The 24,243-nt window shown below is 38.4% G+C and overlaps 1 protein-coding gene across 2 annotated transcripts; it reads left to right on the top strand.

Moving 5' to 3' along the window:
* Positions 1-40: 40 nt before the first annotated feature.
* Positions 41-2,970, top strand: LOC135469161 (uncharacterized). 2 transcript variants are annotated; one of them, XM_064747703.1, is made up of 3 exons: positions 41-534; positions 1,293-1,423; positions 2,315-2,970. In XM_064747703.1, exons 1-3 carry the CDS (start codon positions 438-440, stop codon positions 2,885-2,887), a joined length of 801 nt encoding a protein of 266 aa, XP_064603773.1. In that variant the 5' UTR covers positions 41-437; the 3' UTR covers positions 2,888-2,970. The 2 variants fall into 2 exon arrangements, with proteins under 2 accessions (XP_064603773.1, XP_064603774.1); XM_064747704.1 differs by having other exon boundaries at positions 41-586.
* The last annotated feature ends 21,273 nt before the right edge of the window (positions 2,971-24,243 follow it).

Genomic DNA, 24,243 nt, shown 5'->3' with positions numbered 1-24,243 from the left:
GGTTTATATGCTCTGCAGAAAGCAAATGTTTGATGGGGCTGAAAAATGAATTAAGGTTTCCTCATGTAGTTTTCAGGGATCTTTTAAGCGATAATAACTTCAATAAAGTTTAAAAATTATCATTGGAGAATATCTGTTGTTTACCACATCTATATCTTTGCTCGTATTTACCATTGTTACTGTTTATGACCCTAAAACTGGACCAAAAAAAAGTACATTTTTAGAGATCGTTACAGGTCATAAAATATTACTTTTAGTAATGAAACATTTTTCCAGCAAAATATCATCATACTTTGCAAACAAACCTCAAAGCCTTTCTAGGATCAACAGGACTCTCAGAGTGACTAACCTTGTCATCTACGAAGTGTTTGGTCAAAGGTGTCAGGCATCGCACTTCAGAGTTATTACCATACAGTTTCAAAAGAACATGACCGAAAATGATGGCCACAGTGGTTTGTATCCTGTTCTCCAGGGCTGGCGTGTTTGAGGATATGGCAGATGACCTTCCTCTTACTGGAGGAGGAAGATGCAGAGGTGAGGGGGAGAATGACCTCCATCCTCCCTGCTATTGACCCCAACATCAAAGGTAAGATATGGAGATCAGGGACAAGGGGGGAGGAGGATGCAGAGTTCAAGGGAAGGATGACCTCCATCCTCCCTGCTATTGACCACAACATCACAGGTAAGATATGGAGGTCGACAGAGGGGAGGGTGGATAGGTCAAGGGGAGAATGACCTCCAACATCACAGGTAAGATATGGAGGCCCAGGATGGGAGGGGGATGCAGAGGTCATGGGGAAGATGACCTCCATCCTCCCAGCTATTGATCTGAAGGTTACAGGTAAGATATGGAGGCCAGGGATAGGGGAGGAGGTGGATAATGATGGGTGAGTGTAGTATGGGATGAATGGAATAGGAGAGGTCTGGCTGGGGAACAGTGTGCACGTCAAACACGTAGTATAGAGTTAGGCAGATTAGGTTTGTTTGGCTGTCAGGTAACATATCCTAGTAAGCCATGCGATTTACCTACTGCACTGCGTAGCATTTTGCGTAACCATTTTGCATTAGTGCACGCGTTGTGAATGTACAATTCCATCAGTACTATGCATCATCCTGGGAAAGTTTGGCAGTAGCTTGCCACAGGCCTATGTTTTTAGTCCACCACTCATAAAAAGCTGACAGAAATGTAAATGAAATATTCTTGACATTAAATAACAGTAAAATAGTTGGGAAAAAAAAAAAAAACATTGATGAAATGTCTAATGCCCCCATGTATGTGTGTGTTTGCACAGACCCAGCTCCTGCTGTGCTGACAGTGGATATACTCCTGGAGAAGATGTTGGACATTCGGCTGTGCCCTGACCCCCGAGGCTGTGTCACCCTGCTGCTGGATCTCATCACCAGAGACGCCAGCTGTCTACAGGTCAGTCTTCACAGGTGGCATGTATCCCAAGGTGTATACTATATAGCATATGAACAGGTGGTTTGACAGGTATCTGATGGGATTTGGTGGATAGGCTTTTGTCAACATTTATTTCTCTGCCTGTCTCTAAGCAGCCTAACTAAAAAAGTTATGCACTGATATGTATGAAATTTTTTACCCGTGGGCAAGCACCAGTACATTGTATTTTGGTAGTCATTCGGCTCCAGGAATTTTGTTTAAAGGAAAAGACCTAAAAGAGTTGAAGGCATTCAAACATTTGAATTGTAAGGTGGGCTTTATGGACCATACTATCAGAGTTTAGGATCTCTGATGTCACAGGAAGGTATTCCAACTCTAATCAACACTGAATATTTACACTGAATAACACTGAATAACGATTTTTACCCATGAGTAAAACATGAGTGAAATAATGTTCCCAAAAATTCCATTCTTTTGGTGAAAAAATTAGGAAAAAAAGACGATGTGACATCAGATTTCCTGTATACCATCAGTATGGCTCATTAAGCCCACCGTAGTACTCAAATATTTGAATGCCTTTCAACACTTTAAAAATCTGTAGAAATAAATAAGTATTAAATAAGTATTTTTACACATAGTTTTCAGTTGTCTGTCTGATGAACCTTACATCCTATTTTTGCTCTCTTTTACTTTAAGGATTCTTCTTCGTTTCCAGATAGGACACAAATGCATATTTCTCTTTTACCTTGCTGTAGCAGGGGAATTTCTATATTTAGCTGTAGTGGAGGTTTGGGCTCTTGAATTGCCTTCTAGTTTGTCATTTATTATTGATTTCTGTATCAGTGTTATGCTTCTGCATTCTGTATACTGGAACTTCTGTAAACATATGTGTTCTGTTCTTCCCTTTATCAGGATGGGAAAGTTGGAGTGTTTGACAAGAGCGAAATTAATACATATAGTGAGAATGTCACTATGGCAGCCATTGCTGCGAAACACCTTGAGGCTGTCATCAGAGGCGAAAGGGAGGTAACTGATGACAGAGAATATTGCCATGGCGATTCAGCAGGCCAAGATGGAAGCAACCACAAAATGAAAAGTTGCGTAACATTAAGAAATACTGAGGATTATTTGAAAAGAAAAGTGTATGCATTTGCTTCAGAAGAATTACTAACTCTTTTGGTGAAGGAAGCTGTGGCAAATGTATGTGAGAAATTAGAGACATTGCTGGCAGAGTATAACAGCCATTGCTGTTTGAAGGATGTGTACCTAAGGACTGGCCAGTATGAGTGGTCAGTATGTCTGATGTCTCGCTTAGTCCTCACTCTGACCATCTTGACCTGTGCGGAAGTGTTCAGACATACAGACTACAGTCAAAGAGTTTTTCAGAAGGCGATAGATGTGATTGGCTCACAGACCTGTAATAACTTGATGGCAGAACACTTGACTCTATTGAGCCAACAGCCAAACCTATCTCAAAGTTTATAGTAAAGCCTTTTGAAGCCCTAAATTTTTAAGTTTTCCATATAGTTTTAATTGGATGCAGACGTGAGTTGATATATACAAAAAAGTTATTTGGGGGGGGGGGGGGGGGTGAGTGGGGGGGGGTGTGAAAAAAAATAAGATAGTTTTTTATTGCCTAATTTATAAGAATTTATAGAAAATAGAAAACTTTTTTCATATTCCGACGCTTTAAAATTGTCAGTTTCTATGTAGACAAATTCACATGGCAGTTAAGCTATGAAATAATGTGTTTTTGTTTGATTTTTGATTCAAAATATATTTCCTTTTATACCTAATTTACAGAAAATATAAACTATTTTTCATATGCAACATAACAGATTCATATGCATGTAATAATGTTTTCAGCCTCTAGTCAAATTTAGACGAAAACAATGTTGAAAAAAGTAAGAAATGCAGGCAGATTCTGGCAATGGAAAATTTGGTACTGCTCAAGTTGCTTGTTAGCAAGAAATAATTTCAGTTTTCCGTCTGATATTTTTGAAAATGTAAAGACCTGGCAGAATTACCATATTTCTTCTAATTTTTGAGACACCTTGCCTGATCTTTTTAGCCAATGTACATGTGATTGTAGCAGGAATATTTAGGTTTTTTTTTCTCTCTCACATGGCTAGACAATTTAATGAACAACATGCTCATATCTTTACTTTCCAAAAAGTTGGGGAAGAAATGCAATATTTTGCTTTCAGCACTACTATTATCAGTCCCAAAAATTAGAAGAATTAGGTACGCAACATCCATACAAACAGCCCTTAGTTGTATGTTGTTTGAGGTAATTTTTCAAAATAATTGTAAGTTGAATTTATACCTTAAATGTATCATGCTGTTACTTTGCTTAGAATTCTACTTTGCCAGGTATTCTCATTTTAATTACGATGACCAAAGGCAGTATAGAAAAAAAATCACTTACAATAAGAATGAACAAATATTTAAGATTTTGATATACAGTGTATTTGAATATATGACACTTTTAAGGTAAACTCTGTGACTCACAATGTAATGATCTAGATCTGGACCGTTTTTACAATGGTTGAATTATACATGCAATTTTTAAGTCATCTAGATGTCACAGTTCAGGGTGATTCTGTTTGTATTCAGAATAAGTCAACCGTAAATGGTATTTTATTGTTAAATAAAAAATTATTATTAATACACACATCTTTATGGAGTTTTGTTGGTATCTTCTGCAGTGTGCGTGAAATGTGAAGTTTAACAGGGACGTTCGGATTATCTGGGTGAGGAAGTGATCACAAAATCTGAGCTGTTGGTGGATGTGTTGATGTCCGAATTTGTGTCAGCCGGCCACTGGCCTAGCACCACAAGAACCAGTGGGATGAATGTGATAGCTTCAGATTCCAGCACCGTACCGGAAGTGAATGCTGTCACAGTTGACATATCATTTGTTATAAACAACAATGTACATGTACTCACGTACATGCAGTAGCTAGTTAGCTGTGGTTGATGGTATCGGTATAGAAATGCTTGTAAGTTGATATTAGGCCAAATGCCGCTGGTGTAGGTGTAGACTGCTAGGCCGTTCACAGGCCATGACCATTGGGAATCCTGAGTAGACATATTGTGTTTATTTTACAGACGTACCGAGCTTTACAGGGAGAATGACAATGCACGGCTCTTGTGCAACCAAGGGGAGATCACTCTAAACGTATTTTGTGATACACGATATAACACACAGTTGTCGCTCTTTAGTTGCCCACGCCTGATAGTAGCTCAAAAAGTGTCCCTCCAGAGGACTACAGATGAAACTGCAGACATGGTCTCGAAAATACTAATAGTTTTTCATTTGTTTCTTTTAAGAAATTAAAAGTAAACGCCACTTAAAATACGTAAGTCTTACGTTAAAAAATATCAATAATAGTAAAAAAAGTAAAAAAAAAAAAAAAAAATCCATTTGGAAACATTGTTAATGTGTTCGTTTGAATGGGGTTCGGGAAATTAGCGTGCTGTTAATTGTGACAGAATAAAGGTGTAAGTTACCGTGCTATACACTTGGAATTGTTTCAAAGCCATGTTGTCTCTGGACAATACCTGGACTCTTTACCTGCCGATAACAGTTATTGGCACTCCTCACCACAGAATCTCCGTACAGCTGTCGTCAAACGCTATTATCTGATACGGTATCACGGTAAAATTTGCTCGCTTCACTTGGAATGAGGCAATATACACTGTCAGGTGAGATGCGGGGAGTATAGTGTATTGCCAAATCAGTACCCTTTAACATGAATTAATCTGAAAGATATGTTAAGAGGCTAGGGTTGGCTGGTGTGGAGGGGCGTGGGGGGGGGGGGGGGCGTGGGGTGCATGGGTGATGGGTGGAGGTTTTATACAATGGAATATTTAACAGAACATCCCAGGTAGTGCTACATACACATCCGGATTTCACTCATGTTTGAGGGCACATTGTTGGTGCGCGACAGGCCACAGCGTCACGTGTACCGTACTTCACACTTATCATGCGTTTATTGTGGACCTAATCAACATACGTGGGATGTAGTGAGAACTGTACTATCGCCTTTTTTTTAAATTCCACTCGATGTCAGACAAACACTCCGGTGTGCTTATGGGTATTCAGTATCGTTTAGTATTGTAAACTTAGTTTACCAAACCCAACTGTTAGTTCGACAGTACCGGTACATGTTTGTTCCGCAAATACTGAAGACCTGTTATCCGTTTAGTATATGCCTTAAGCTGTGTCGATATAACTGCAGAAACAAACTCTATGTGCTTTTTTTCTCTCCCTATATATATAGTGTCTAAGAGTGTAATAATAATAATAAAAATAATAATAACCGACCAGAAATGAACAAGCTTTTTGCATGGTATCGGTTTTGGTACTGAAAACTGTTAATTTGTCATATTGCAATGTCACTGGATGGTCTGGTCAAAAGCACGTAGGTGAATCCGGGATAGGTATATATATAGAGATGTACTGGAAGTGTCCACTTGACACATGCCAGGCGGGAGATGCGAAGACCTACACGTATGACTGTTCTGGCAGTAATTGATCTATTATATCACAGCGAAGGATTTTTTAATGTCCTGTCCATTTTCGTCTGTTTTTTCCATTCGCACATTATGTCAGTGTGCTATAATGAGTGGTACTGAAGATAGATTTATTTAGTGATTCGAAGGAAAGATGGCGATTCGATTAGCCTTTCTTCATGAAATATTGAATATATAGGAGACGTGAAAAATGAGGGAGAGGAAGAGAGAGGGGGAAAAAAAGATGTTTTACCATGAGAGCTGTAATTACTTTAGTCAAAGAATTGTTTCCACCGGAAATGGGGGCATTTTTTTAGAAGTAGCTTTCCGCTTCTGACTTGTTTTCAGAAAACTATACCTAGTCACGTGGCTCTCTAAAGACGCGCCAAGCTGAAGAAGGCTACTCGTATTGTATGACATCTTTCCCGCTTTCCTGGGTGCAGATTGGGTACACTTGGGGTATGTGTGTGCAATGTTGGGTCTTGTGTCGTAATGTCTTGTGCATATAGGCTAGCTATGCGAGGCCTGCACTTGCAACCACTCCCACGCCCATGTGGGACCTCTTTCTCGAAACTATGTCATTTTTTCAAAACATCTTAGCTCGTAAATCACGCCGCCGTATACGAGATTCTAACCAAGAGTCAATGTCCTTTACGGAAACTGTTATCATTATCCAAACATGAACATCTGAAGATTGGTGCAAATGAGTCAAGGTATACGAAACTCAAGGCGGTGGAGATGTGTTTTCTTTCTTATCTTTCCCGTTAATTTTATTGATTATTTCGTTTATTGTTATATTGTTTTTGCTTTTGTTGGCTAGTGTTATATGATGAGCGTAGGGTGGGAGACACGCTCTCCTTTGGTTCTTCAATATAGAATGTGCTTTTGCTTTTCCGTTGTAACTGCTTTACTTGTCACGGTGGAATTCGGTGAAATATGCAAAGTGTAACTGGCTTATATGCTGAAGTCTAGACTGCAGTGAACTCGAGCCCCTCCCCTTTCCCCCACCCTAGTCAGAATAATTCCCTCTTCCCTTCTCTACCACGGTTTTCACATCCCTCGATCTATTACGCTGACGACATTTGAGTTGAACATGGGAAAAAGTGGAATAAGCTTTCGACTTAATGAATTCCAAATGGACACAGTTGAGTGCTTTACGTACATGGGCGTACTGTGATATAGATTCCACGTCAAAATATACATCAGTAAGCTATACAGTCTCATGCACCAGCTGACTGCATCTGGATAGAACCTTACCCCCCAAAAAAGTTAGTAAAAGCAGATTAGTGGAAAATAAACAACTTAGGAAATTCATATCCTGGTTCAATCGTTCAATCAACCACTCAGTTATGCCTGTTTCTTTACGAGCCACATGCATGTGTTTGAAACAGCTAGCCCCAGGATCAGTTCAGGGAAAATTGTGAGTTTACTTTGAAATTTTTATTTCGTTACAAAGAGATAGAGTAAATTTTCAAGCAAAACTCAGAATTAAAACTTACAGCATTTAAGTTTGAATAGCACAAGTAGAGAAACAATGCCACAAGATAAGACTAAGCTAGGTATGAATGAAGTTTAAGAAAAGTTCGTGATCATAGGGCCAGAAGTTCTTCTAATCATGTATGTATTAAGTGAACTTTTTCAACAGTATAGTCTTTTCTGACATTGCAGTTAATAATTTATCTGTGGCGTGAGCGTTCATTATCATTGTGCTGTTACGATGTCCACATTGGACATACATTATGCTAAAACTTGGCATTAAACAACAATTTATGTGTAAGTACATGTGTGTAAGTACATACCCAGCCGGAATTTGCGTGGGCTATATACATGTAGACTCGACTCACTGTAAAAACTGATACATATATATTTCGCGTGTCCTATATAGACGAAATCGCGTTTGAAGGTTGCCGAGAGTCAAAATGCCAACACAGCTGAAATAGATCTGTGGATTATCAGAGCTAACAGGTAATAACTTAGTGGCCGATCAGAGAGCTGTTTGTATTTGCCAAGCACACGCAATTTCTGTTATGTCGCGAACGCATGCACTCGCGGGCGCTGTGTTCACAGTATATACAGATCCCGGAAACCACAAGCGGTGATGAAAAAACATGCGGCTGCTTATTGTCAAATTCCTCCGTCTACAGCTGTACTTATGTACTTATATATATAAATGTGAAATAAAACAAGTCCTGTTGTTTTTCTCAATACTCAAGCGAGGAGTGATTTTTTTGTGGTGTCGACGAAGTGTATCGTTGTTTCTGTGTATGTTTGTGTGATAATGAGGTATAAATTAAATAGCCTACACACGTATATATAACGATAGACACAGGTCATTGATGAACCCACAGCTTGCATGGACACTTGTATAATGCTGTGTATGACTAGGGCGATGTAAACGTAAAGTGATCGTTTGACATGAACGTATATAGTTGCGACATAAATTGTATATCCGGCGCAAAAAATGAGGACAAAGTTGTTCTGCACCAAACAAACTTTTCCGTTAACCTCACATGTGTATACATGCGTTTAGTCACGTATCGAGATATAGCATGAGAAGGATTCGAACCCAGGACGTCCATGACAAAAGACGGTGAATTCCGATGACTCCTATATAAATATAGCCTTTATCCATGCGACTGGGTGAATACACGAGACATTTCGTCAAAGTTAAATGCAAGGGGTAGTTTGATATGTTTTTGAAAAGAATGAACCGAATAACAGAAATATGCGGAATTAAGAGGAGAGACATTAGAAAGACGTAGGAATATATATGTAACAACTGACATTCACTGGCAAATATGAATATATGTGGTATTGGGGAAGGGTCTTCTTGATATTTGGGCGTAGTTGGGTGGGCTTTTATATAGGTGCAGGAGATAAAATACCATATAAGACAAAGATTCAGTTTACAAATTATATTCGCGTTTGTCTAAATGTTCAGGCAGACGGCAGTGTGTATGCTGCATGCACACTTCTTCTTTAATTTGTGAACACTGCATAAATTGTGTTATTTTGTTTATATATATAAAAATACATTAATTACCAGTCATAATATCGTCTTCACTCCGACAATAGGAACTGCGTGTATATATAATGATTATTTTAATAGGCCCACAACCAGAAGCGTGAAACAGATGATGAAAGAAAAACGTGTATATACGGTTTATGCTACCTCTGCACACGTGGTTGTACACATGTAGATGTTTATCACATAAAAACGTTGATACATATACTCTGCAGTCTCATTTAATACCGACATAAAACCACACACTTGCCACGTGATCTCCATGAGTAGACCGTGAAGTAACGGTACATTCTCTCTTCTCATACCAGACCAACATGCATTAACTTAATGTTGTCATTCAGATACTGTAAAAATGAGGAGATTATTTAGTATAATCTCCAGTGTTCTTAATAAACGGCATGCACATACTCTCACCCAAGCTATTTGTTAAATTTAACAGAAAGTTAATTGTCTGAATATAGTGCTATCTGGATGTATTCTGTAATTGCAGCCGATTATTCTGCACTTATAGCAGATTTTTCTGTTAAAGATAACACACATATTCAATTCAATTAATGAATAGATGGTATTAGACTAACAGGACATTATGTTGAATAAGACACAGTGTATGGGTTGTAATATAACAGGAGACACTGTAGTATCACCCAGACAAAGTCTCTATAGCCGATTATTATTATTATTATTATTATTATTATTATTATTATTGAGTGTAGTAAAATTGAAGAATAAAATTACCACGCGAAAGGGAAAAACTGGAAAGTATATCAGCAAAAATATGGATACCTTTATTTTCTATTTCTCCTATATTTTCTTTCTAGTTGATGTGGCAGATTTCAATGCCTTTAACAGTTTGATGTAGGCCCTAAACGTACGCCAGATTTCGTTTTCCATCATGATTTATAATGTGAGGCTAAAATATGACGTCACCAACACCTTTTCTTCTTTTCCAAATGCATGACGCCATTTTGTGCTCTTCATTATTATTAAGTGAGTTTAATTTGTCACAGGTATACAGTTAAATATATATAGTTTTAATCGGGCCATTTTAATACTGGATGTGGAAAAGCACATCCAGCAAGAAGAGCCTATATATATAGATAAGTGGACAGACAGTATGTAGATGCTTTTATAATGCTGCCGAGAAATTCATTTTACAAATTCTTATTTACATATATACCCATGTTTGTTTCTTCAGATAGGTGGTATAGTACATACATTCCATGCATTTCCAGTTAAATTCTGTATAGTCATCTTTTTCTTGGCTTCCAGTGTCTATTTCAATATTGACACCTGCAGACATAAAATACATGAAACCCACTGCCCATGGTGCCTCTTATACACAGCAAAACGTGTACGTCTGTCTGCCGGATCATATCCGCACGGTATGCGACTTGTACAGCACGGCTACACACGTGGTTGTATCGCCGTTTATCACATAAAAGCATTCATACCGATGTACAATCATGGACAACATATTGTACATGAAACTACACGATTTAAGTGTCATGAGTGAACAACGCAATAACGGTAAATTCTCAGTCCCTTTAATTCCTTATTAAACTGTATTTACTTGGAATCTGCCATCCGGATGGACGACGAGATTATTTTGTAATCTGGATTCGCCACTGAAACGTATTCTTCATTAAAGGGAAACGGATGCGCAACATGTATCACCACCACGATCACTGAAAAAATATATATCATTACACGTACCTTTTAACACATATATACACTTTTCCATGCATACACATGAATTTAAAAGTGTAGCTATACACTATATGCGACATATAACTGTACGCGTCGTGAGTGATTGGTACACACTATACACGACATATAGCTATATACATCGTGAGTGATTGGTATACACTACATATAGCTGTACACATCGTGAGTGCATGGTATACACTACATATAGCTGTACACGTCGTGAGTGATTGGTATACACTATACACTACATATAGCTATACACGTCGTGAGTGATTGGTATACACTATACACGACATATAGCTATACACGTCGTGAGTGCATGTTATACACTATACACTATACACTACATATAGTTGTACACGTCGTGAGTGATTAGTATACACTACACATAACATGTAGCTATACACGTCGTGAGTCATTGGTATACACTATACAATACATAGCTATACACATCGTGAGTGATTGGTATACACTACGTAGAGTTATACACATCGTGAGTGATTGGTATACACTACATATAGCTATACACATCGTGAGAGATTGGTATACACGGCATATATCTATACATGTCGTAAGAGCATGGTACACACTATACATTACATATAGCTGCACATGTCGTGAGTGATTCGTACACACTATACACTACATACAGCTATACACGTCGTGAGTGATTGGTATACACGACATATATCTATACACGTCGGGAATGCATGGTATACACTATACACTACATATGGTTGTACACGTCGTGAGTGATTGGTATACACTATACAAAACAAATAGCTATACACGTCGTGAGTGCACGGTATACACTACATATGCTATACACATCGTGAGTGCATGGTATACACTATACAAGACATAGCTATACACATCGTGAGTGATTGATATACACTACATATAGTTATACACATCGTGAGTACATGGTATACACTATACACTACATACAGCTATACCCGTCGTACATCACGTCACATATGGTACATCAGGTGGTTTATTGCATGGTGACCAGTCTAAGTACAGCTTTAAGTACTGCAATAGGCTGTGCACCGTGCAGTACTTATCATTGAACCAGCCGAGTTTTGGAAACACATGTACATATGACTTGAAGTGCCTTGAACTGTCAACACAACTGCAATCTCACCACGTCTTTCGTATTTTCGTATTTGTGCGTAATTGTTGAACTGGCACACATCGATGTTCGGAATGGAACGATCGTTATTTCCCACACGAGGATGGCCAATCAGCACTCCAGCAATATTAATAAATCGCGTGCATGACATCATCAACTCATGTCATTTAATTCTACATTCGGTTTTATGGAAATATTCCAGCTTTGATATCTCAAGTTTTACTTAATCTGATAAAACTGTCTTTGCTAAAATCAGAAACCATTTGTCAGCATTTTCGTCAAGGTTTACTCGAACGCGATAACAGATACGGTCGCTGTTAAGTGAACGGTCCTCTTAATACAGGGCCTATAGCTCGCTGTATATGTGAAATCTGCAGTGGGTTATTCCTTGACAGTGTCTGGCACCAGACTGGCTAGTTGTCGGACCGGAACTGATTCGGTGTGTCTTTCTGCATGTCTGTCACAATCCTTTCTACATTTAGTATACTTAGTAAAGGTCGGAATGAACCTGTAATGTTCTAGATGAAAGTAAGCGATAAGAATTCACTTATTCCGCATTTAAAGGTCCCCTGTTGAGAAATGATATATTTTACCCAAACGACAACTGACGTGCTTAATTTAGGACTGGTCACTGTTTTTAACTGCGTGTTTTCGTGTAATATATATATATATATATATATATACACACCGTGTATATATATATATATATATATATATATATATATATATATATATATATATATATATATATATATATATATATATATATATATATATATATATATATACACACACACCCGTGTATGTCTTTCCGTGTACGTCTATAGCAGGGTAAAAAATGTGTATACACTGCGTGCAATCTCAGCCTGGTACAATGCAAGGCATAAACTTGTGTAATTATTTCTTTGATTGGTGTTTTACCTAAGAATATTGCACTTCTGACGGTGCTCAGGTATCTATATTTATATGTAGGTGAAGAAACTACGTGTAAAGAGCATACAACGAGGTGTAAAAAACATTTATACATGTTTATGTAATCTCACTTATATATAAAATGTACGCATATATAGCTTATAAATGTGTATATTTTTTTATTTGATTTGTATTTTATAAGGTGGTACGTCATAGTCAGGGACCAGTTGTCCGAAGTTGTATTCATGTAACCACCGCCTTCTGACAGGTACAAGGCAAGTTTCCCGACGTAAAGCCGCAGTCAGACTGGTCACCATGCAATAAACGACCTGATGTACCAGTGTCAGTTTCGGATGGTTACGTGTTGAAATATATTGATGTTATTTCGAAGTGATGAACTAAACTAACGGACATAAACCAATAACCAATATGATAACGTGCGTATATTCCATGCAGTCATGACGTGTATAGCTATATGGCTACAGGTACAGGGTTGCATGAAGGAAAGGTTCGTGTAGATGGTATATGCCGAGAGGAATTAGATCGTGTGGAACAAAGATGTTCAAAGAGGTTGTTTCAGATCGATTGATTGTTTCGTGGATGGATTCAATGTAAAACTGATTGATTCAGTATGTTGCATTTTGACATTTATTCATTTTGTTTCAACTTGAATCAATTGATTCCTGGATGGATTCGAATGTACTTTGTGAATTTTTGATTGTATCGTACTGCACACTTAACTCGTGTGATTTTGATGCTGTGTACTTGGAAACAAACGCAAGCTTATCCACGTGGCTTAGTTTAGTGATGACGTCATCAGCAGATACGGATGTCTATGTGTCTCCCGAACTAACGGCGGTCATCGTGTGACAGTGAGTATATACACAGAAGCCGTCTATCGTTGACGTACAACAACAAATAAAACGCTGGTTAGATCAGAAATCTCCTCTAACATCAATGAACCGTTAACTAGCGGCTGGTTTGAACCTCTCAACGCCACCATCTGCCGCTTCGTGGTCGCATCTCTTTGAAACACCTAACACTGTAAAGCCTATCTACTTACACCTCGTTCCCCTGCACCTCACCACCCATCGGTCCGTTTATTGCCCTCGTGGGTACCGGGATAACTTCAGAAGAGGGAGCGTAAAGGCCCGTGAACATTTATTATATAAGTAATGGGTACCGGATCAGAGAACCTGTGCTGGGTAACTGTTTGTAAACACATCGTGGTCAGGCGTAACGGAGTAAGTAAAACCAGCCCCTCCCGTCATGGTCAGGGGCGTCCACTATAGGGGGTGAAGATAATTATTTCACTGGGGTATTAATTCAACTTGAATGTAACAGTGGACCTGCGCTATAATTAACTTCATATCTTAATGCAGAACAGTATTTCAAAAAAATCACTATAATTTGTCCGCGCTTGTATGCTTTTATATGTTTATAATCGCACTCCCTATTTTCACCTTTGTCCAGGATGGCCCAGCTTTATTTAATTTTGCAATGGAATAAGCTCTTTCGCAACGCAATAGTATGTATATACGTTGTACCAATATGTACAATTAAGTCTTTGCTTGTATATTATAAATCGCAGATCGATGGCAATTATGTATCTCCACATGTTATACTTACAAAAACAGGAAAAACTAGAGCAGTGTGAGGTAAATGTCTTTCAGAAAAGCTAAGACAATATACTAGTTTAGTGATACCACAATACATTTACGATCAGATTTTGCATATGTTTTGATATAGCCTATCGCAAGCCCAAACAAAATTTTATGACAATGGTAAAGTTTTAACTGACTGAGATATCGTGCCCAATCAAAACTTGGGAGGAATGCACAATATCAATTGCCCAGGCAAGGTATCATGACATTACCGGAAGTATTAAGTTGAATACGTCATGTTTAATGTGACATATCATACGGAAACGAAAATTTCAACAAACATGGAGACGGAGTCTGAATGAAGATGTCTTGCGGAAACATTTATTGGGAGAGATGGACGGGAAGACTTATCTTGTGATCAGTTACTGGACTGATAATACAATATTATGACTGAATATTCCAAACAAAGGCATTCGTCACATTCACCTTACATGTGCGAAACCAACCTTGACTACATCTTCAACGACTCTCTTAATTTGTAGAAGAACGGCGATGATTATGATGATTAATTGCTTTATATATATACATATATATATATATATATATATATATATATATATATATATATATATATATATATATATATATATATATATATATATATATATCGATCATTGTTTTTGAAAGAGGCAACATTTTAATATTCAGAGCGAAGTGATTTGGTTTATTGGTTCCATTTCCGACTAGGGTGGGTTTTATACAAAGTTGTCTAGACCTTGTTGGTTGTCATCATATAGTGGAAATATTTTCGAGTACACGTTGCGAAACTTCAATCAAATAAGGTAATCGACTCAACCAGAACATTAACTGTCACATGGTTTGTCCATAACTCAGCCCCGTGCATGTAGCTGATATAAGTGGACATTGTATAGAACAATATAATCATAACAATTGAGACCAAGTATGTGGATGCAATATACATAGACATATACACATGACTATAAGCTTGACAAACATTGGTCGGCCATTCATGCATAAACATTGGAGCAGTGTTGTTATACCAACAACCTGCGGTCACTGTGAGTTCAAGTCCAGCTCATGCTGGCTTCCTCTCCGGCCGTACGTGGGAAGGTCCGGGAGCAATCTGCGGATGGTCGTGGGTTTCCCCTGGGCTCTGCCCGGTTTTCACCCACCATAATGTTGGCCGCCGTCGTATAAGTGAAATATTCTTGATCACGGCGTAAATCAGCAATCAAATAAATAAATAAATATACCAACAACCCAAGTTCATATTTCTCCAATATGGTGACAAGTTATTCGTCTAAGGGATGGCCAAACACAAGCACGTCTCTCTGGTAACTGTTTGTCCATGGTGAACTGTCTTTACGCTATATAGCGCATGCTCACACATGTACAGATGTAACCAAGAACGTTCAAAGCTAGAGGATCAAGTCATTAAGCCAATAAGGCCATATTGTTTACAAAGGCCAGCCATTGATTAAAACCACGATAAGATTGTTTTTCTCCCTTTTCTTGACACCATATGGCACTACGTAAGCAGCTTTCACGGACGGAATCAACATGTCATTTCACATATAGTACCGAGCATGATGCGTTATCTAAATACCCTGCGAATTTTACTTCGTCATTATAGAGTCCGCTTCAAGCTAAAGGGAGTGAAAATGTTAAGTGGTTGTACGTTACTAGGTACACGTGATCAGATACCGATTATCACGCCGTCACCAGACCTTAATTCGCCTTATATTCAATCGTTGTAACCAAAATAAATTGGTTACGCACAGATATGGTTTACATGAGTTTTCATTCAATATCATAATGACTTGAGTTCAAAGACCAAATCCAGAATGTTATAGACAGTCACCTGGGAGGATATTTTGTTAGAGGGTTATTACCCTTGAACAGGAACTCTCTAATATCTAAGAATAATCAAATCAGTTTGGTGCACGTGCTCCGAACAGGACACAGCATATACTTGAACTATCCTTGGAACTATGAATTTGCGTATTTATAATTGTAGGAAAATGCCAGCTCATCAAAACGTCTAAGCTAGTCTACATCAGATATGGGCTCTAAAAGATTGAGATGGGGTTATTCCTTGCGAAATGGCATGCAATTTTACCACAAAACGCTCTAGAACGACAAAGAATGAACGGTTAAAAAGTATATTTGGCGTTATATATAAAAGTGTCCAGTGTGATATAAATCGTGAAAAACCATTTCTCTGAACTATACGTACATAATAAAATCATTTTTGTAGGTAACTTGAAAGCTTAATTGCACCAAAACGATAATATATGATCTTCTCCTGGTGTAACCCTCTCGACTTCATATTATTTAATTTGCTCATAACATGGATCTTGAGAGATTTCAGAAACATCATGTATAGTCTATCCAGCGTTGACGTAACTTTACGCTTCCGTTTACTTGAATGGTTCTCGAATCGAACCCTCTATACATGTGTCCCCATGGGCAGTTTAAGCAGTCAATTTGAGGAAGAATCGGTTAATTTCGCCAGTTATAAGGGGACGCCGTTACGCTGTTGTTACTGCAGAAGCGATCTTAGAGAGGTGTCGTTAAAAGCGATAGAGGTATAAGTTACACCTCCTTGCTAATGATCAAGAGTATCCGGGTTAATTTACCATTGGTCATTTAAGAAGTCTTTGATAATTCCGACCAGCTAAACCATGCATGCTAGACCATGTCAAATGATGTTCCCTAGGGTGGTGTTTAACTAGCCTCGTCCTCTCTTTATGCATTCAGTCAATCCCTCATTCAGGTGTCTCAGCCACACATGGCCAGCAAAGCTATAATGTTTCCAACTACGTGTACATATATACAGTTCTTGTCTAAGAAACTGCGAGACACATATTAAGAAAGCTTTTCAATCCACGAAATTAACTTCAGTTACGTTGGTACCTCAGAAACTATATTTGTACGAACAATTCTCTCCCCACCTCCCCATATCCTCTCTTCTATAGATTAGATAGTGTGTAACAAGTACATTTTTTCTAGAAACAGGAATAACACAGAGGTGACACTGGTCGTTGGAGAAGTTTGAAGCATATGCAGTTATATCATTTTATCCGCTACACTGAAAAACAAATGTTTAACATTTAAATATCTCTTTGCAACAGATAATAAACGTGCTTAATGTTTAACTTTAACATGTTTAATACTTAAACTTTTAAACATGTTTACCTAACAACTGACAATAAGACTGCTTTATTATGTTGGTCATATACATTGAAACTTTGAATCGCTCCGTTTAAACAATAAACCCATTCAATTTACTACATAAATTATTACATTTATGCAATAAATGTCAGTATTTATAAAATAAATCAATATATTTATGAACATACGCGTGCATTTTGAAAAATAAACACACCCTGAACATGTTAAAAGTAAGCATTCTTTATAGTGTGTGCAACATGTTAACGTTCAAAATAGTTTATGAATTGCCTAAAATGTATAAAACGGATCAACTTATATCTTTTTGAAAGGAATCATTTTAACGCTCTAAACAGTATTGGTACGAGTCCGATATACTGAAAAGCATTTGTTAATCACGTTTATTATCTGTCGCGGAGAGCAACCTGCGGATGGTGGTGGGTTTCCCCCGGGCTCTGCCCGGTTTCCACCCACCACAATGCTGGCCGCCGTCGTATTAGTGAAATATTCTTGAGTACGGCGTAAAACACTAATCCAAATAAATAAATAAATAAATCTGTCGCGGAGATATGTTTAAATAATAAACATTTGCTTTTTCAGTGTAGTCACAGATATAATATGATTAAACGTTTGGTAGACTGAATCAGAAGCGTCTTAATATTTACATAATCAATGTGTTTTGGCTATTTTACGCAACTGAAATTAATTAACTTTTTGGGTGGTTGGAAACACTTGTATAGCATAATAACGTAAATTTACGCTGTGGTAAGTAAAATTAAGCGGGATTTGTGTGTATGGAGATGTCCAATTGATAAAAACGAAAATTTCATATTGCACAATAAAAGTAGGCCTACATGTGTCGATCTAGAAATTAAATGAACTTAGCCGTCGAGAAAATTTCTCCAAAAAAAAAAATAAAAAAATAAAAAAAAACAACAACAAAACAAAAACACACACACAGTCCCGTTCGTGATGAAATCAGTTTAAGAAATAAGGCATTGAGACATAACTCTGAATATACAGGTATGTAGGAAGATGTATGTGTGATGTATATTACCATGTATGCCGTGCTGCTTCACTATATACAGACTTATTTCCCTTAAGTCAGTAGCATCATTAACCATGTCATTTTTGGACACCAACGCGTTTATATACATGTTTACACACGCACAACATCATTCTTGGTCATCAATTACGGTCTGTTACACCATTTACATGTCACATATACCCCCGTAGGAGCCGTCTTTTACACATACATAAACCCTTATCTTGCCACTAGAGTCGCATATAGAGAGCAGCAGGCATGGTGTAATAGTATTGAGGGGGGTTATCCTGGAACGCGTATTTTCTGGAATGTCTTTCCGCTGTATGTGGGTTGTTGATGTGATATTCGATCTTTTCCCGCCTTTTCTCGGTCACATATTCGGCTAAGTGTCGCACAGATGGTTTCTATTTAAGTCAGCAGTGCAACTGACGCAAGACATCTATATGCCTTGTGCTTCTTCGGCATCTTCCCCGACAAAACTTGGACATTAAATATGTGTGTCCAGTTGGATAGTCTATCACTGCGTCGTCCTGGAAAGAAATTAAAATATTTCAAACGTAAGATCACTGTACTGTAAATTACATTACGTTATGTGAACGCTAAAAACACTACATGGTTCGACTATATGCCGTATACGAATATGCAGCCGCCGACGCCAATACTCAACGCCATATATGTGCATGGACTTACAAAACTTGGGTGATATATGTTTACGTGTTGTTTTCGTGAAAAACAGGAATCAAAGTTCTCTGTGCAATACATCTCATGTAGCATTAATGCGAAATTATATTCGGCCATAATGTCAAAAGCTGACATTTCCAAATTTTTTTTAAAAGACTGCAGTATACATGTATATATAGACTATATATGGATTTGTTGCGCACATCTGTCTTACAATGATGAAATTTTGAAATTGGCTTGTATATGCAACACTATGAGCTTCATCCGTGCTATGACGTTGGGTTTTGCTTCGTATATACATCAGTCATGCAATATACCAGTCCTGACCAACATTCCATTGTTGATAAACATCGCTTGCATCATATGCCCTTGATTCCTTGAGCTTAGAATATTCCCAAACAATTAAAATCAAGTCTCCATAAAGTCCGTCCTCTCTTTCAAAGGACCCAGTGGTAAACAGTTACTAAGGATTCATTAGTAATTGAGACAACTTGCTTCAACTGATTCCGTGGTGATAATGTACGAGTTTACAACTTCTCAGTAATTGCTAGTGATTGGTTGGCGACAAGGCGACTGTGGGCCTTCGTCGGTCTTACGGACAGGCCACCGATGCACGTGCTCGGGCCTTCCCACTGCACCGGAACGGTCACATCTGTTAAGTGAACAGAAATTGCTCATTAATCGTGCTTCTCTCGCGTTAAGCGATATTTAGCCGCCCGTCGAGCAGGTCTCGTCCGCGGCAACTCTTCGGGGCCTCTCTGACACGCTTCGTAGAAATTTCGGCCGCCGACCGGCTCTTAGAAACCGCAGCAATACTTTATGTTGTCTTACATGTATGTTTTAGCACCAACATACAGCGTGGGAAAATTCGCCGTGAGAAAAGTCGGATAATGCACAACATCTTTATATGATAGCTGTGCTCCCCGTGGTGACGTGCCATCCAATGTTTACAGAGCGTTCACATCTGGTGGATGGAGGAAGATGCTGTTCACTTTGGTAACTTTCCCAAACCTAAAGTCTCTATACCCGCTCGCGCGCTTCAGTCACCGCGCTGCGTTATATGACAACGGTGACTTAAAAAAAATACAACCTAACAAAATATAGCCACGGACAGAGAAGTTTTTAGACAAACCTAAGATTTTCCCATGCCCTCCGAACGGCTGCATCGCCCGTGGGTTAGAGATGGAATTTGGTTACTTGCAAGCTAACGACAAACGACGGGCTGGGCTATGTCGAGATAACGTGTAATACATATATCTATAAACGTTGATATACACAATTCAATCATCATCACAGAGCGGAAATGGTCGATTTGCAGACTTTCCTCTCCAAACTTTAACATGGCCTTTTCATCCACGAACCGGGGTTATACATGATTTTATCAGAGACTGAATAGGATATATGTTATAATTACTAATTTCTTTCATTATAAGCATTAGTTTCACGCATTATTATGTAATACATGATTCACCTCTGTGGCGACACGAGGTTTATGGTTCCAGGAAACTTGGCAGATCCCGGAAGGAAACAATCAGCTTTAAATGTTAAATCATCTTCAGATATCGAAAAACCTTGCTATATACCTCCATAACTCTCTGTTCATTCCACAGGGATCTACATGGATTCGAACACTCAGCCTCACTGATCTTCAGGACTATAGTTGTATGTAGAACAAAACTTATAACTCCAAACTTGGTTAACATGATCTGAATGTTTTAGATCAATCCAGTAGACTAGAACCGTTGTATCACAAAACGATAAAACGAAAATGACTAATAATTAGAAGTATTATCATTACTTGGGATTCACACTTCCTAGGTATATATGCAGCACAGATTCTAGTTTTTTAAACTTGACTAAAATCACTACGGGATTCGAACTGATTATATTTCAGATTTAGGCACGGACTGGTCTCAGCCAGATATCAGCACTATAGAATCTGTCACAGTGATTCAGCACCATATAGAATCTGTCACGGTGATTCAGCGCCATATAGAATCTGTCACGGTGATTCAGCACCATATAGAACCTGTCACGGTGATTCAGCGCCATATAGAATCTGTCACGGTGATTCAGCACCATACAGAATCTTTCAGTGATTTAAAAAGTGTAAATCCATAATAATGATAACATTGTTTCTTAAGTCACTTCTGTGCAACATTCACCACGCAATCTGAATTAATAAAATGTCAGCGAAAACATGCATTTTTGCACTCTGTATACAAGTTTTCATGAAATAAATGCCGGGTTTCGTTAAGAATTGAGATCACCTATATAACAAACAAACACTTCTGGGGCGTGCATTAAACCTGCGTCAAAAGTATTAGCTCTATCCTTCGCAGAGAGTAAATTGTATACTCCTCTATGTATCACACACGACGGGTGATCAAGTTTATGGGTGCAGCAGAAAGCCTCCGCTCTTCACACTGCATGTATCTGACAAACCTCCTGACTTAAAGCTGCAGCGCAACCAGCGAGGTAAGAATTTGAGCACGTGACCTCAACGGCGAAGACCCGATGGGATGCTCAGCTGAACGGCGCTTTACAGTAATAGGGGGGGAGTTTCGAGTTGGAACTCTTTTGTCGGCAAAGTTACAAGCAGGCCTGCTGTGTCATGGTGACAATTTACTGCTCACTTGTCTTAACATTTTCGACAGGTACAAATGACACTTCTTACCTATAGAAACTTCTCAACTTCACAAACGTTGTGATTCTCTATTTTCTCAATCATTCGTCTATTCTAAATGGCTTTTTACCACACTCGTGTTTTAGTGAATGTGATCAAAAATAGTTGCCTAACATTTTTGAGGGGTCGCATGATACAGCTGGACTTTTTCTACCTTCATACGTGTTCGCACTCGAAACTTCCCTACGAGCCAGTGAGGGCAAAGCTGAAACAGTTGGATTCGAACCAGCGGACGTCAAAGTCTACATCCATTCACATGGCAAACACTACACGGAATATTTGTACACGTAGACAATGTCATAAGTTTGTTCTTTACTTATTTATTTGATAGTTGTTTAACACTCAAGACTTTTTTCTCTTATACGATTGTAGTTAGTTATATGGCGATGGAACCGGCGTGCTTGGGAAAACCTGTGGTGAATTTTTCCTAGTCTGACAACCATACTATACAGGTGGAAGGCAAGTGGTCTTAATTATGAAAGTAGGACTGCATTTATAAACAATGACCCCAAGGCCCCACGAACACTGAGAGCGGCTTAAGCTACAAATTTCAAGTTCCAGACCGGGATTGAACCCTTACCTCAAGTGATGATACTACGTTGGAGTGAAGCATTGTAACATTGAGCGCACAGTCCGTGTCAGTATGCGACAACCAATTAAATTTCGCCAACGTGAACGTAAACATCTATTCCAAATGAAAGGTAATTTTGCCGTAAAGTGTTTTTTCGTGGCTGCTAATTTATGAGCACAGCGGCTTCATTGCATGTTGCCACTTAAATTTTACTTTTATGTTTACATATATATCTACATGTGAAATTTAAAAAAAAAAATAATAAAGAAAGACAGATAAAAAACGAACAGTTCACACGATGAGTAACGGCACTTAAAAAGATCCTGTTCCCAAGACACTGCGACCGCTTGGTCATTTTGACATTTAGGAAAGTTGTCAATAAAAACTGTCATCTTCATCCTATCTTCTCGCGGACTGACTTTATTTTTTGTCTCGACATCCTCTGGAGATAACAGCTTCAGTTGTCGCTCACACTCGCCTCCCATTGGTCCACAGACGCTGTAACCTTAGCATGTGGGAGAGAACGCGCACGTGAGTCAGACGCTGACTTAGTTCCCACGGCTCTCACTCATCAGCTGGTTTCTCTGGTTACCACGGCAACCATAAGATGCCGACGCAGTCCTGTAAAATGGCTACATCTGGTTCCGTGTTCAAATGTTTCATGATGACTTGCAACATACACACTGATTCGTAAATCTGACGCTGAGCATCATGTTTAACAACATCTTACAGCATTTACATGTATTAAAATATGTTCAAAATAAACTATATCACAAAGTTCTAGCGCCCTAAAAACAAAAGTCATAACTTGGTTCCGCAGAAATGCTAAATCTTAAAGAAAAAATTAATTCCATGAAAATTAGTACAAACAAGGCTTGATTATTCATGTAAGCTCTGAATGACGGAGTTTCAATAATGTCAATTATTTTAATATCTACATTTACGCCATCTTAAAACAACAATGGTCACCGCATACACCTATACAGGCCCTATATGCTGCATCTGAAAGCATATGGCTTGCACAGATAATGCATTGGATATAGGTACAGCCAGTGTTATTGTACTAATTTTTTTTCAGTAGGAGCCAATTTATCGTGTACCGAAGTATCGATCTCTTTCACGTATATAGTACCTTACCATAAATATACTTGCGCATGGGTGTATGTCATGTTATAACACCCATTCAAACAACCAACTGGGAGTCAAAGAGGCCTTTTTACAACTAATCTAATGCAGAAGGCAAACCACAATCACGTTAGTTTTAATACAATTGTTATTTGGTGCATGTCAAGCATCTCGTATTTACAGCCTGTATACTGAAATTCAAGGGTAGGTGTACTATATCAAAAACTGCAATTAAACAAAGCAACAATGGCAAAAATTCAAATCAAATTTAAACGAGAGTGTTTCATTTTTGTCCAAAGACTATATATACCATGTAACATGTGGAGCAGTTTATCGGCGGTGCGCTCACGGTTCGACCTTGACCCTCATACAAACAGCAGCCTTGTTATGACGTCATCACTGAACACCATGTGCATAGACGTGGAACGCCAAACGAATCGGAACTGAGGTGCGGAAGGTACAACGTCACATTCAGGCGTTCTGCAGCTTTGTCCAGAGCGTGACCTTTTTGCAGGTGCGTTTATTTCGGAATATCAATTCAATAAAAATTACCAAACATCATCAAAATCCATAAAGTATGAATTTGAATGTATAACAAAAGAGACATGGATATGGATCGCAGTACTGTGGACAGAACGCATAA

Source organism: Liolophura sinensis, chromosome 6, assembly GCF_032854445.1.
Source record: "Liolophura sinensis isolate JHLJ2023 chromosome 6, CUHK_Ljap_v2, whole genome shotgun sequence".
In the NCBI taxonomy this organism is placed as follows: Eukaryota; Metazoa; Mollusca; class Polyplacophora; order Chitonida; family Chitonidae; genus Liolophura; species Liolophura sinensis.
This window is presented reverse-complemented; position numbering and strand designations above follow the sequence as displayed.

Bases quoted from the DNA above. Each gene is read 5' to 3' on its own strand.
- LOC135469161 (XM_064747703.1), top strand. From the start codon at position 438: ATGATGGCCACAGTGGTTTGTATCCTGTTCTCCAGGGCTGGCGTGTTT. The intron at 535-1,292 runs GTGAGGGGGAGA...GTGTTTGCACAG, and splicing joins TGGAGGAGGAAGATGCAGAG to ACCCAGCTCCTGCTGTGCTG. The intron at 1,424-2,314 runs GTCAGTCTTCAC...TCCCTTTATCAG, and splicing joins GAGACGCCAGCTGTCTACAG to GATGGGAAAGTTGGAGTGTT.